Consider the following 12,587-nt stretch of genomic DNA (forward strand, 5'->3'; position numbering starts at 1 on the left):
AAAATGCTTGACTCTCGCAGGTTTGCTGAGTATTATTTCCAAAGACTTACATTTATAAACACGGCTGAGGCTCTAACCTGGTTTAATAATGTTTACTATAAAGGCCAGAGCTAGAAATACAAAGACTAGGCCACACCCCAGAGCAGCTCACTAGGATAGCATAATACAACAAAAAAGAAATCGAGGGCTTTGCCACTTGGTCTTCCTTGTTTCAGGCTTTCACTGTGTATGTGCATTTCAACAACAGTCCATCAATTCATTCCCTTGTTACTACACTTACCTGTATGTGCATTTCAACAACAGTCCATCAATTCATTCCCTTGTTACTACACTTACCTTCATGATTAAGTTTCGATGTTCCACAGACTGACTAAAATTTGTACCCATTTCAAATATACTTGTGATTCCATCCTCACACAAATTCATCCAGTGACGATATTCCTCACGCTCAGGAAGGCGATCCCAAAAAGTTCTATAGGCTTCCCAGACAGCTTCCTGACACACTGAAAAAATGGACAGAGGTATTTTTATGAAAAGTTATACCCTGGGTTCTCATAACGATCATGGGCCAATTCAGATTCACCTCAGAGACACCCTTGCCCACACTCCCTTCTGGAAGGACATAGGAACGAGTCTCAGTCAAGACCCTTTGTGTGTGTCTAGACTTTTCAGAAGAGCCTTTGTACTCCTCATTCCCTTGGGAAGGGGACTGATTCACCTTCTACCGAGCAGAGGTTTTTTCCACCTCTCAAAAAAATTCACGTTTATGTTTTTCAGAAGTGAAGATGATGTGAGTTTACTGTATATGATCCAGCATGTTTCTTTAACAGGTGTGGTAATTTTAACATTACCTGATATTTACAGATGTTTTAAATTCACTTAACTTCTCCAAATACCAGCTTCTCAACCTTTCAAGATGACTTGGGAAGGGGATAATGATATGCCCTGGGTGCCCTATAAATGCCCTAGAGCTTTTTTACAAAACTGTAGTGACTTAACTGCACTGCATCAAATCCTTCAAAAAGTTTCCATCACATACCACTAAAAAAGAGGAGCACTCAGAGATTTCCTCAGAGCTCATAACAGAAGGAAAAAAAAAAAAAAAAACTGCCATCAAATCAGTTCCGATTCACAGCAGCCCTGTGGAACAGAGTAGAACTGCCCCCATAGGATGTCCACGGCTGTAATCTCTACAGAAGCAGACTGCCACATCTTTCTCCCTTGGAGCCGCTGGTGATTTCTAACCTCTGACCTTTTAGTTAGCAGTTGATAGCTTTAACCATGGAAACCTAAAATCAGGAAGGACGAAATTCACCTGAAGTTATCCTCCCCAGGCCACTATATTTCATATTGGAAAACAAAAGATAATGATGAGTTTGTTTGTTTTGTTTTTTAATATCTAAAAAGAAAATTAGATTCAGGAAAAATGTACTGCTATATTAAAATAAAAACTAATTCAAACTGTCTGCTAAATTATTCTACAGCATCAAATCTGAGAGGGAGCAAACATGCTCTGCTTATTCTGTACAGCACTGAGTATACTGCTATCTTGTAACGATTTCAGTGACCAGGTACAGGATACTGTGGGCAACAGCTACACTGGATGGAAGGGAGGAGGAGGACAGTAGTGACAGAGAAGGAAAGATGTTAATGCAAAGAGATAAATAAAACTATTTTTCATTTCATTAAGACTGAATATCTAGGCAGCATATTAAGATGGAAAAGGAGCCCTGGTGGCACAGTGGTGAAGCCCTTGGCTGCTAACCAAAAGGTCAGAGGTTGAAACCCACCAGCCACTCCATGGAAGAAAGATGTAGCAGTCTGCTTCCATAAAGATTCAGGCTTGGAAACCCTGTGGGGCAGGTTGTACTCTGTCCTACAGGGTCGCTAGGAGTTGGAATCGCCTCCATGGCTACGGATTTTATGTTGAGGTGGAACCCTAGACTCAGATCTCCACCCTAGCCCTCACTTCACTTCTTACTAGCTTCATAGTCATGGGCAACTTACCTAGTCATTCGCAGGTTCAATGTACTCAATCTCTCTTTTTTCAATGGAATGAATAATTACTGCCTTACCTATCTTATCTGTGGAAGTATTTTGTAAACTGCGAAGTGTTGATGTTATTGTCATATTGAGCTCTGGCTGTCCACTGTTTGATACTCTAAGCCAAAAAAGAGCTCTTAAGCTTTAATAGAATATGAAGTATATGACTATTGAAACTTTATCGACTTTTCAGGGTTAAACTGAATCTTTGCTTACAAATTTAAATTCTCTTTCAATGAACTAACTGCATTCTTATTATTGCTGTTTAGAACATTTGACCTACAGCATACTGAACAGTCCAGCAGGGCTGATTTAGGCAGAAGTGACCCACTTGTGGATTCATAGTTCTTCCTTTCTTCTTCTTGAAACTTCAGAAAGAAAGTAAATCCCAGAACACGATGAAAAGGTGAAAGTCTGGGTAAATGAAAACAAGTAAACAAATGTCTACAGAGCCTGATAATTAAATAAGGTAATTCACTGAAAGTATACAAATATTGTGAGGCCAAAAAACTGTATATCCATAAGGAAAGAAAGAATAAATCTCAACCCCTTCTTCACACTGTACATAAAAAATAATCTGATCTGTAAAAGCTGCTAGTACTATGAAGGTTCCTGTAGAAAACATAGAAGAATATCTGCATGACTTTTTTTTTTGAGGGTAGGCAAAGGTTTTATAAATAGGACACAGAAAGCAACAACTATAAAAGTAAAAAAAAAAAAAAAAAACTGATTATATTAGACTTCATCAAAACCAAAATCTTCTGCTCATCAAAAGACACCATTAATGAAAATGAATAGGCAAGTCATACCTCCAGGAGAAAATATCAAAATATATATATTTGACAAAGAACTGGTATCTAGGGTGTTTAAAGAATTCTACGGCACAGTAATAATAATATAAAAAAAAAACAAGCAACTCCATTTTAAAAACCGGTAAAAGATGGAACCGAGGCATTACAAAGGAAGAGGTACAAATGGCTAACGAGCACGTGAAAAAGTGCTCACCATCATTCAACTTCAGAGAAAGGCAAATCAAAAACATTTACACACAAATCAGAATAGTCGAAATATTTTAAACAGACAACACCAAATTTTGGCAAGGATGTGGAGCAACCAGAACCCTCATTTTTGGTAGGAGTGTAAAATAGTACAGGGAAACCCTGGTGGCGTAGTGGTTAAGAGCTATGTCTGCTAACCAAAAGGACAGCAGTTCAAATCCACCGGGCACTCCTTGGAAACTATGAGGCAGTTCTACTCTGTCCTATAGGGTAACTATGAGTCAGTAATCGACTCGACAGCAGTAAATTGGAGTTGGAGTAAAAGAGTACGACCGCTTTGGAAAAGATACTCGTAGTTTATTACATAACTAAATAAACATACACTGTCATAGTTATCTAATGCTGCTACAACCGAAATATCTCAAACATATGACTTTAACAAACAGAAATTTATTCTCTCACAGTCTAGGAGGCTAGAAGTCTGAATTCAGGGCACCAGCTCCAGGGGAAGGCTTTCTCTCTTTTGTCTGCTCTGAGGGATGGTTCTTGTCATTGATCTTCCCCTGGTCTAAGAGCTTCTCAGCACAGGGACCCCGGGGCCAAAGGACACGCTCCTCTCCTGGCTTTTCTTGCTTGATGGCAATGAAGTCTCCCTCCTCTCTGCTCACTTCTCTCTTTCATATCTCAAAAGAGATTGACTCAAGATGCAATCTAATCCTGTAGATTGTGTCCTGCTTCATTAACACAGAGACTAGGATTTATAACACACAAGTACATCAGATCACAAAATGGAAGACAACCACACAACACTGGGAATCATCGCCTAGCCAAGTTGACACACACTTTTGAGGAACACAATTCAATGCATAATGTACACCAAACCTATGACTCAGCAATTCCTCCTAGGTATTCACTCAAGATATATGTAATCATATATCCACAAAAAGACTTATGTTCAATGCTAAAGAAGCTTTATTCATAATAAGTAAAAAATTAAAACAACCCAGGTATCTATAGCAACAGGAAAATAAATAGGAAATGATGATAAAGTCATATGATAAAATAAAAAGGAATAAATTCATGCAGTAACATGAATGAATCTCAAAAATATTAGGCTGAGCATAAGAAATCTTACACAAAAGACTACATACTATTTTATTTCTATAAAGTCTCAGATAGGTGAGACTAAATTATGGTTAAAAAAAAAAATTAGAAGACTAGTTGCCTGGGGGTGGGGTGGTGTGAAGACTGTCTGGGAAGGGGCATCAGGTAGCCCTCTGCAGTGCTAATGTTCCAAAATTTGGTAGAGGTTTGGGTTACAATAGTGCGTGCATTTGTCAAAATTCTCAAACGGTGTGCTTAATATTTCTGTATTTCACTCTATGCAAATTTTCCTTAAAAAAGTAAACAAACATTGAGCTTTAATGAAATTCTTGCTGAAGTGACATGGGGGAAGTATATTAATGTTTAAAACTTGTAAAATACATCCCAAAAATAAGACGGTTGGATAGATAGATATGTGATAAAGCTAATAAAATGTTAACTATAGAATCTAGGTGGTGGAATATGGGTGCTCACTATACTATCCTTTCAACTTCATGGTACGTTTTGAAACTTTTCATAATAAAATCTTAGAAAAGTATTCTTAGGCACTGAAGAAAGGTAGTTGGAGATAATACTGGGGAGCAACCAGAAGTGATAAAAAAAAAACATACCAGATTTTACAGCAGGCCTTCTCTTTACCAAATTCATGGATTTACAGAATAGTAGCACAGTCTCTAACAAATTAGGGTTTGGGGGATGCCTCCCTACATACTACAAAAAGCTCTCTCAGCATTTCAATGCTGGGTCTAAAATATCTCCATCAAAATTCATTCCGTTGACTTAAACTAGCTCTTTGAAAATATCAACAAAACTGACAAACCTTTAGCTATACAGACACAGAAAAAAAGAAGACTCAAATTACTTTAATCAGAAATGAAAGAACTACATTACTCTTGACCTTTCAGAAATAAAAAGGATTATAAAAAACTACTACAAACAATTGTAGATAAAATGAGCAAATTTCTATAAAGACAATCTATGGAAACTGATTCAAGAGGAAACAGAAAATTGGAATAAACCTATAAAACAAGTAAAAATATTGAATTAGTGATCAAAAAGCTTCCCACAAGGAAAACTGCAAGCCCACATAGTTTTACAGGGTAAATTCAACCAAACATTTGAAGAAGAATTAATACCATTTCTTCACAAACTCTTCCAAAAAATAGGAGAGGAGGGAACATTTCTCAACTTATTCAATGAGGTCGGTATTACTAAAATACCCAAAACAGACAATGCCATCACAAGAAAAGGAACCTACAGACCAGTATCCCTTCATCAATAATCCTTAACAAAATACTAGCAACCTGAATCCAGAAACACATAAAAAGGAGTATACACCATGACCAAGTGGGATTTATCCCAGGAATACAAGGTTGGTTTAACACCTGGAAATCCATTAATGTGATATACCATATCAATAGAATAAAAACAAAAATCACATGATCACTTCAATAGACTCAGAAAAAGAATTCAACAAAATCCACACCTTTTCATAATAAACACTCAGTGAACTAGGAATAGAAAGTAATCTTCAACCTAATAAGGTGGAAACAGCTGAGTATCAACTGCTTAATAAACAAAATATGGTATATACAAACAATTGAATATTATTTGGTCATCAAAAATGTTCATCAACAACATGAACGAATCTTGAAAACATTATGCTAAGTGAGAGAAACCAGTCACAAAAGATCGCAAATTATTTAATTCCATTTATAAGAAGTGTCCAGAATAAGCAATTTTATAAAAACAAAGTAGATGAGTGGTTGCTTCAGGCTGTGGAATATGGAAGAAGTAAAGATATCTTCTCTTTTCCCTCTGTCTTAAAATAATATAAATTTATTCTCTTATAGTTCTAGAGGTCAGAAGTCCAAAATCAGTCTGACTGCGCTAACATCGAGGTGTCAGCAGGGTTGGTTTCTTCTGTAGGCTCTAGTGGAGATTCCGTTTCCTTGCCTGTTCTAGTTTCTAGAGGCTACCGGCATTCCTTGGCTCATGGGCTCTTTTCTGCATCACTTTAACCCCTTTCTTCCTTCATAACATCTCACAACACTGACTCTGATCTCTTGACTTCCTCTTACAATGACCCTTGTGATTACATCAGGCCCACCCAGGTAATCCAGGATAACCTTGGCATCTCAAAATTTAATGACACCTGTTAAATCCCCTTTGCCATTATAAAATATCATTCACAGGTCCCAGGGACAAGGCTGTGGCCATCTTTGCGGAAGGGACATTATTTAGTCTATCACAGGGTAGTAAGCCTTTTTTTTTTTTTTTGGTGCAACCACCACCATTATTTATTTCCAAAACTTTGTCATCACTGCAAACAGAAGCTCTGTACCCAGTAAACAATAATTCCCCACTCTTCTTCCCCTAGCCCCTGGTAATCACTAATCTATTTTCTGTATCTATGCATTTGCCTATTCTAGGTATTTCATATAAGTAGAATCATACAATCTATTTCCCTTTGTGTTTAGTTTATTTCACTTAGCATTATGTTTTCATTGTTCATCCATATCATAGCATGTATCAGAACTTCATTTATTTTTATGGCTGAATAATATTCCATTGTATGTATATATCACATTTCATTTATCCATTCATCTGTTGATGAACACGTGGATTGTTTCCACCTTTTGCCTATTGTGAATAATGCTGCAATGAATACTGGTGTACAAGTATCTGTTTGAATCCCTGCTTCTAATTCTTTGGGCTTTGTACTTAGGAGTGGAATTGCTGGGTCATGTGGTAATTCATCACGCTATAGTGGCTTGTGTGTTGCTGTGAGGCTGAAAGCTATGTCACCAATATTTCCTATGCCAGCAAGTTCACCCATGGTAGACAGGTTTCTGCAGAACTTCCATACTAAAACAGGCTTGGCAATCTATCCGGAAATTAGGCAATGAAAACCCGATGTATAACCACAGAATACTGCCTGATATAGTGCCTCCAAGGTTGGAAGGCACTCAAACATACCAATGATCATGAAAATGGCACAGGACCAGGCAACATTCAGTTCTGTTATGTCAACACGAGTCTGAACTAACTCCACAGTAACTAAAAACAACAACATGGTAATTCTATGTTTAACTACTTGAGGAACTAGGGTTTCTTTTCTGCGGTGATGAAAATGTTCTAAATTGAACTGTGATGATGGCTGCACACATCTGTGAAAGTAGTAAAACTCATTGTACACTTTAAATGGGTGAACTGTATGGTACACGAATTACATCTCAATTAAACTGTTTTTAAAATACAATTCCCTCTGAAAAGGTAACACGTCCTTACTTTATTCAACGGCTTTTCAATTGGGAGCTATCTGACAAGAAGATCCGATTGACTACTTGGAATAACAGAATTCAGAACAGTAACATTTCGATGCGGGGGAGAGTTTAGGGGAAGTTTGGAGGATTCATGCAGCTCAGACAGGAAAAACTGGATAGTGCACTGCAGGCAGTAGGGAGCAGAGCAAAATCACCACGATTTCAGGGAAAGAGGTACTAAGGAAAGCAAGCGGCCACCACGACAAATGTCACACACTTCACTGTTTGGCCTAGCACTAGACATACTCAGAATCCTATAAAACAAATTTAGAGTACAGCTTTCCTATCCTTGTTGCACAATTTTTGTAGCTTTTAATTACTGCTGAAGAAAACCTGCTGTTTTGGAAAATATAAGTAACTATAAATATCTCTCTTCTGGTGAAGATAACCTGCCCTGGAAACTGATGGGGGAAGGGAAAACATAATGACAGCTTTTTGAAGGAAAAAACGCCAGCATTTAATCTCTCTTTAATCCTGTTACTAGGGCTCAGGCTGTGTGTCTTACCCAGTACATAAAAATGCAATATGGAAAAAAGTCTTTTTCAGGGTAATAGTTTCCTTTCAGAGCTATGGAGCCCAAAGCATATGGAGTGATCAATTTGGTGCAATAAGACAAGAAAAAGAAATAAATGGCACACAGATTGGAAAATAAGTAAAACTGCCTTTATTCATAAATAGGATAATTGTCTACGTAAGTAATCTACAAAAAAAAAAAAATGTTAGAATAAGTCAGGTAAGGTTGCAGGGTAAAAGGTCAACATACAAAAATCACTTATATTTCTATATACTAACAAAGATCAGAAATTCATTTTTCTTAAAATACTATTTTCAATAGCATGAAAATAAATGAAATCCTTAATTAAAGATAAATCTGCCAAAAAATTTGCAATGCCTGTACACTGAAAATTACAAAACATTATTGAGGCAAATTGAAGACCTAAATAAATGGAGGAATATATCCTGCTCATAGATCAGAAGATTCAATATTGTTAAGATGACAATTCTCCCCCAAATTGATCTATAGCTTCGACACAATACCAATCAAAATCCCAGCAGCCTTTTTTGTAGAAATTAGCAAGCTGATTCCAAAGTTTATATGGAATGGAAAGGACCTAGCATAACCAAATAAATTTGAAAAAGAAGAACCAAGTTAAAGAACTTACACTATCTGCTTCAAAGACTTGTTAAAAAGCTGCAGTAATAAGACAGTATGGGTTTGAATAAAGAGAGAGAAATAGCTCAATGAACAGAATAAAGGGTGAAGAAACAGACCTACCACACACGGGAGACTGATTCACAACAAATGCGCAAAAGCAAGAAAGGGTCATCTTTTTAACCAACGGTGCTGGAACAACTGGCTATCTATATGCAAAAAGAATTTTTTTAATTGTGATCCATACCTCACGCCATATACAAAATTAACTAAAAATGGATCATTAACCTAAATGTAAAACATAAAACTATAAAACTTCTACAGGAAAAGATAGGAGAAAATCTTTGTGACCTTTAGTTAGGCAAATTTAGATATGACACCAAAAACCTGATTTAAAAAAAAGATAAATTAGACTTCACAAGAACTGAAAATGAAAAGACAAGCCACAGAACGGGAAATAATATTTGTGTATATCTGACAAAGAGCTTGTTATCTACAATACATAAAGAACTCTTACAACTCAATAATAAGACATGCATCCCAATTTTTTAGAAAATGGACTAAACATTTTGATAGACTCTTCTCCACCAAAGAAAGTATACAAATAACAAATAAGCACAGGAAAAGTGGTTCAATATCCTTAGTCATTAATCACTAAGGAAACGTAAATTAAACCACAAGATATCCGTTCGCAACCACTAGGATGGCTAAATTTAAAAAAGGCTGACCATACCAAGTATTGCAAGAATGTGAAGAAACTAGGGCACTCATACATTGCTGGTGGAAATGTAAAACAACACAATCACACTGGAAAATAGTTTGGCAATTTCTTAAACCTGTACCTGTCATGGAAACCCTGGTGGTGTAGTGGTTAAGTGCTACAGCTGCTAACCAAAGTGTCAGCAGTTCAAATCCGCCAGGTGCTCCTTGGAAACTCTGTGGGACAGTTCTACTCTGTCCTATAGGGTTGCTATGAGTTGGAATCGACTCGACAGCATTGGGTTTTTTTGGAATACCTATCATGTGACCTAACCATCCATTCCTAAGTATTTACCCAATAGAAATGAAGGCATATGTTCATACAATGATTTGTATGTACCCAAGTGTTCATGACGGCTTTATCTGTAATCACCAATAACTGAAAATAGTCCAAATGTTCCAAATTGTGGTATATCCATAAAATGGAGTACTACCCAATGATAAAAGGTAACAAATTATTGACACACACACACCAAAAAACAAAACAAAACACAAATGAATCTCAAAACAAGTACACTAAAAGACAAAAAAAAGTACATACTTTTTGATTTTGTTTATACATAAAATTGTAAAAATTGTAAACTAATATATAATAATACAAAGCAGATCAATGATTGTGTACTGTGGTAAGAGGAGGTGGTGAGAAAGGGAAAGACTATAAATGGGTGTGAGAAAATATTTGGGGGTGATTGATAATTTCATTATAGGCGCTCCTTGGAAACTCTATGGGGCAGTTCTACTCTGTCCTATAGGGTTGCTATGAGTCGGAATCAACTCAGTGGCAGTGGGTTAGTGGGTTTTTAATTGACAATGATAGTTTCAAGGATAAACACATTTGTCAAAACTAATCAAATTATATACTTTAAATGTGTGCAGTTTATAATCCATCAAGTATACCTCAATAAAGCTTTATTCTAAAAGGTCCAACTACAGATACGATTTTTAAAAAAAGAGGGAAAGGAGTCTATTACACTGCACTCCAAGTGCCCTAGGTATCTGGTCAATTTTACAAAATCATTAAGTTAAAATGCAGTTGCTTCTCAGTTATATGAATATACTTTTCAAAATTTGTTTCTCCAACTAGCAATTGATGCCAAATAATTTATGAAGACAAAATTGGGCAAACCATTAGCTTGGTGGAAATAGCTAAGATCCTTGGTTGGACATTGAATGGATCCCTTCCTCCAAGTTTCAAACATCTGCTTCTAAAGGCGTGTTGTTGTTAGGTGCTGTTGAATCAGTTCCAAATCATAGTGACTCTATGTACAACAGATGGCCCAGCCCTGTGCCATCCTCACAATTGTTGCTGTGTTTGAGCCCATTGTTGCAGCCACTATGTCAATCCGTCTCATTAAGGGTCTTCCTCTTTTTTTGCTAATATTCTTCTCCAGGACATAATCTCTCTAAGGGCATAATCGTCTCAAATCCATCTCTTCAAAATCAAGACCTATGTTGAAATATTCAATTTACCCAATTCTCAAAAACGTAACAAATGAAATACTACTCTTTACCATGACAGGGTATACCCAACCCAGTCCCAGTGCCAGTACCTCCAAAAGTGGTAATAATCTAAAGAGAGTGGAGAGTAAAGGAACTGAATAAACATGAAAATGACATTTATAATTTATCAAGATATGATTTCTATTACCTGATTTTTACTTTATATTATTTTTAGATAGATCAAAATACATACCCAAAATACATAGATATTTCAATTGCTGGGTAAGCAGTGAAGAAGAAATAACTGATCATTAAAGGTATATGATTATGCTTTTTAATTGCTTTGCCCAAGTTTTTATAGATTCAAGAGATATTATTTTAGAAAGCCAACAAAAAATTTAAAGTATTCCTGGAATAATTGATTTTAAAATACAGATGCTACGAATGGGATCATTGACAAGGGGCCTCGTGTTTGGCACAGCACATCAAGATCGTAACAATGCTGACTTGGCTTTTACTGTCATGGTAAAGAGTACTATTTCCTTTGTTATATTTTTGAAAACTGGGTGAAATTAATATTTCAACAAACCTGATTTCACTATCATTTCGTCATCTATTTTCACTTTAGTTTACTAGCATCACACGATGACTAGCTTCTTACTGGCTCTTGAGCAGCAAAAACACAATGTCTGGGAGTCCTCCAAATGGCTAAGGGATATTGTCACTGGTATACACCGAGACATCTATATCTTCTGGTTAGTATATATGAGAAACAGAATCCCTTCACATAGTAAAAAATATGAGACCAAGGATAATATTGTTTAATTAAAAACAAAATAAAAATCCTCATTGTTGTTGCTCTACGTTCCATTGTGAGAAGTGTCATCATTTTAGACCTACGAACATTTATGGAGACCAACCAGCTACATACACATGTAGGGAGCAACCAGCATGAACTCTATGGGATGACTAAACTATAAAAAATAGAAATGGATTATATTTCATACACATAAAATAACTAAATTAGGCCAACAGGTAATACCTTGGTAGGTATACTATGTGGGCACAATGAGCTAAATTACTATGATGAAGAAGTAAAAATTATTATTTATCCAATAACATAAGTTGGTATTCCTGAAGTGCTTAAAAAGATTTAAAATATTTCCTCTTAAAAACAATGTAAACTTTCCTCTGAAACTGGCTTAATACTATATTTTTAGTAAATCCTTTTTGCAGAGCTACTTGAAAGAAGGTAATTGGCTCAGTTCCTGTCTAAATTACCACAAATTTTGAATTATAATGAGATGTAACAAATGTGACAGAACTATGTTTGAATTCATGTACGAAGCTCAAGGGTTTGCAGCAGTGGGCTGTGGGTGTAGCTTACCTCGGACTTTAAAATACTTCACATGATTTGCCACAGCCTCTGAAACACTTTCATCTGGGCAGATTTTTACTCCATTAGGAAACAGAGATCTCCTTCTTCGGAGCAACGACCGTCTCTCAGCTTCTCTGTGATCCGAAGGTTGTTTTTTTTCGGTAGACAGAGGAGGATCTGGGGTTTCCGAGTCCGTGAGGAGAAAAAAAAATGAACTCTTGGGTTCTTGGATCTCCTCGAAAGGTAAGGTTTGCACTAAAGAGTGAAAACATAACCAGGCTTCTGATGATGAATAAGATACAGCATGAAAGGTGACCAAGCAAAACTGGCATTTGTGCAACATTTAGATTTTAGAGTCAATGCTCAGAGTATAGACGTGTACGTAT

General features: G+C 36.3%; 1 protein-coding gene across 3 annotated transcripts in view; it reads right to left on the minus strand.

Moving 5' to 3' along the window:
* IMPG2 (interphotoreceptor matrix proteoglycan 2) overlaps positions 1–12,587 on the minus strand; it is a 102,979-nt gene that overhangs the window by 88,875 nt on the left and 1,517 nt on the right. For 2 of the 3 annotated variants that reach the window (XM_049858312.1, XM_049858313.1), the window contains exon 1: positions 337–1,123. In XM_049858312.1, the coding sequence (XP_049714269.1) occupies positions 337–426 (90 nt within the window). In that variant the 5' untranslated portion in view covers positions 427–1,123. Of the gene's footprint in view, positions 1–336; positions 1,124–12,210; positions 12,457–12,587 lie in introns of those variants that run through there. The other variant, XM_049858314.1, reaches the window with a different exon arrangement.

The sequence above is a fragment of the Elephas maximus genome, chromosome 18, assembly GCF_024166365.1.
Source record: "Elephas maximus indicus isolate mEleMax1 chromosome 18, mEleMax1 primary haplotype, whole genome shotgun sequence".
Classification (NCBI taxonomy): Eukaryota; Metazoa; Chordata; class Mammalia; order Proboscidea; family Elephantidae; genus Elephas; species Elephas maximus.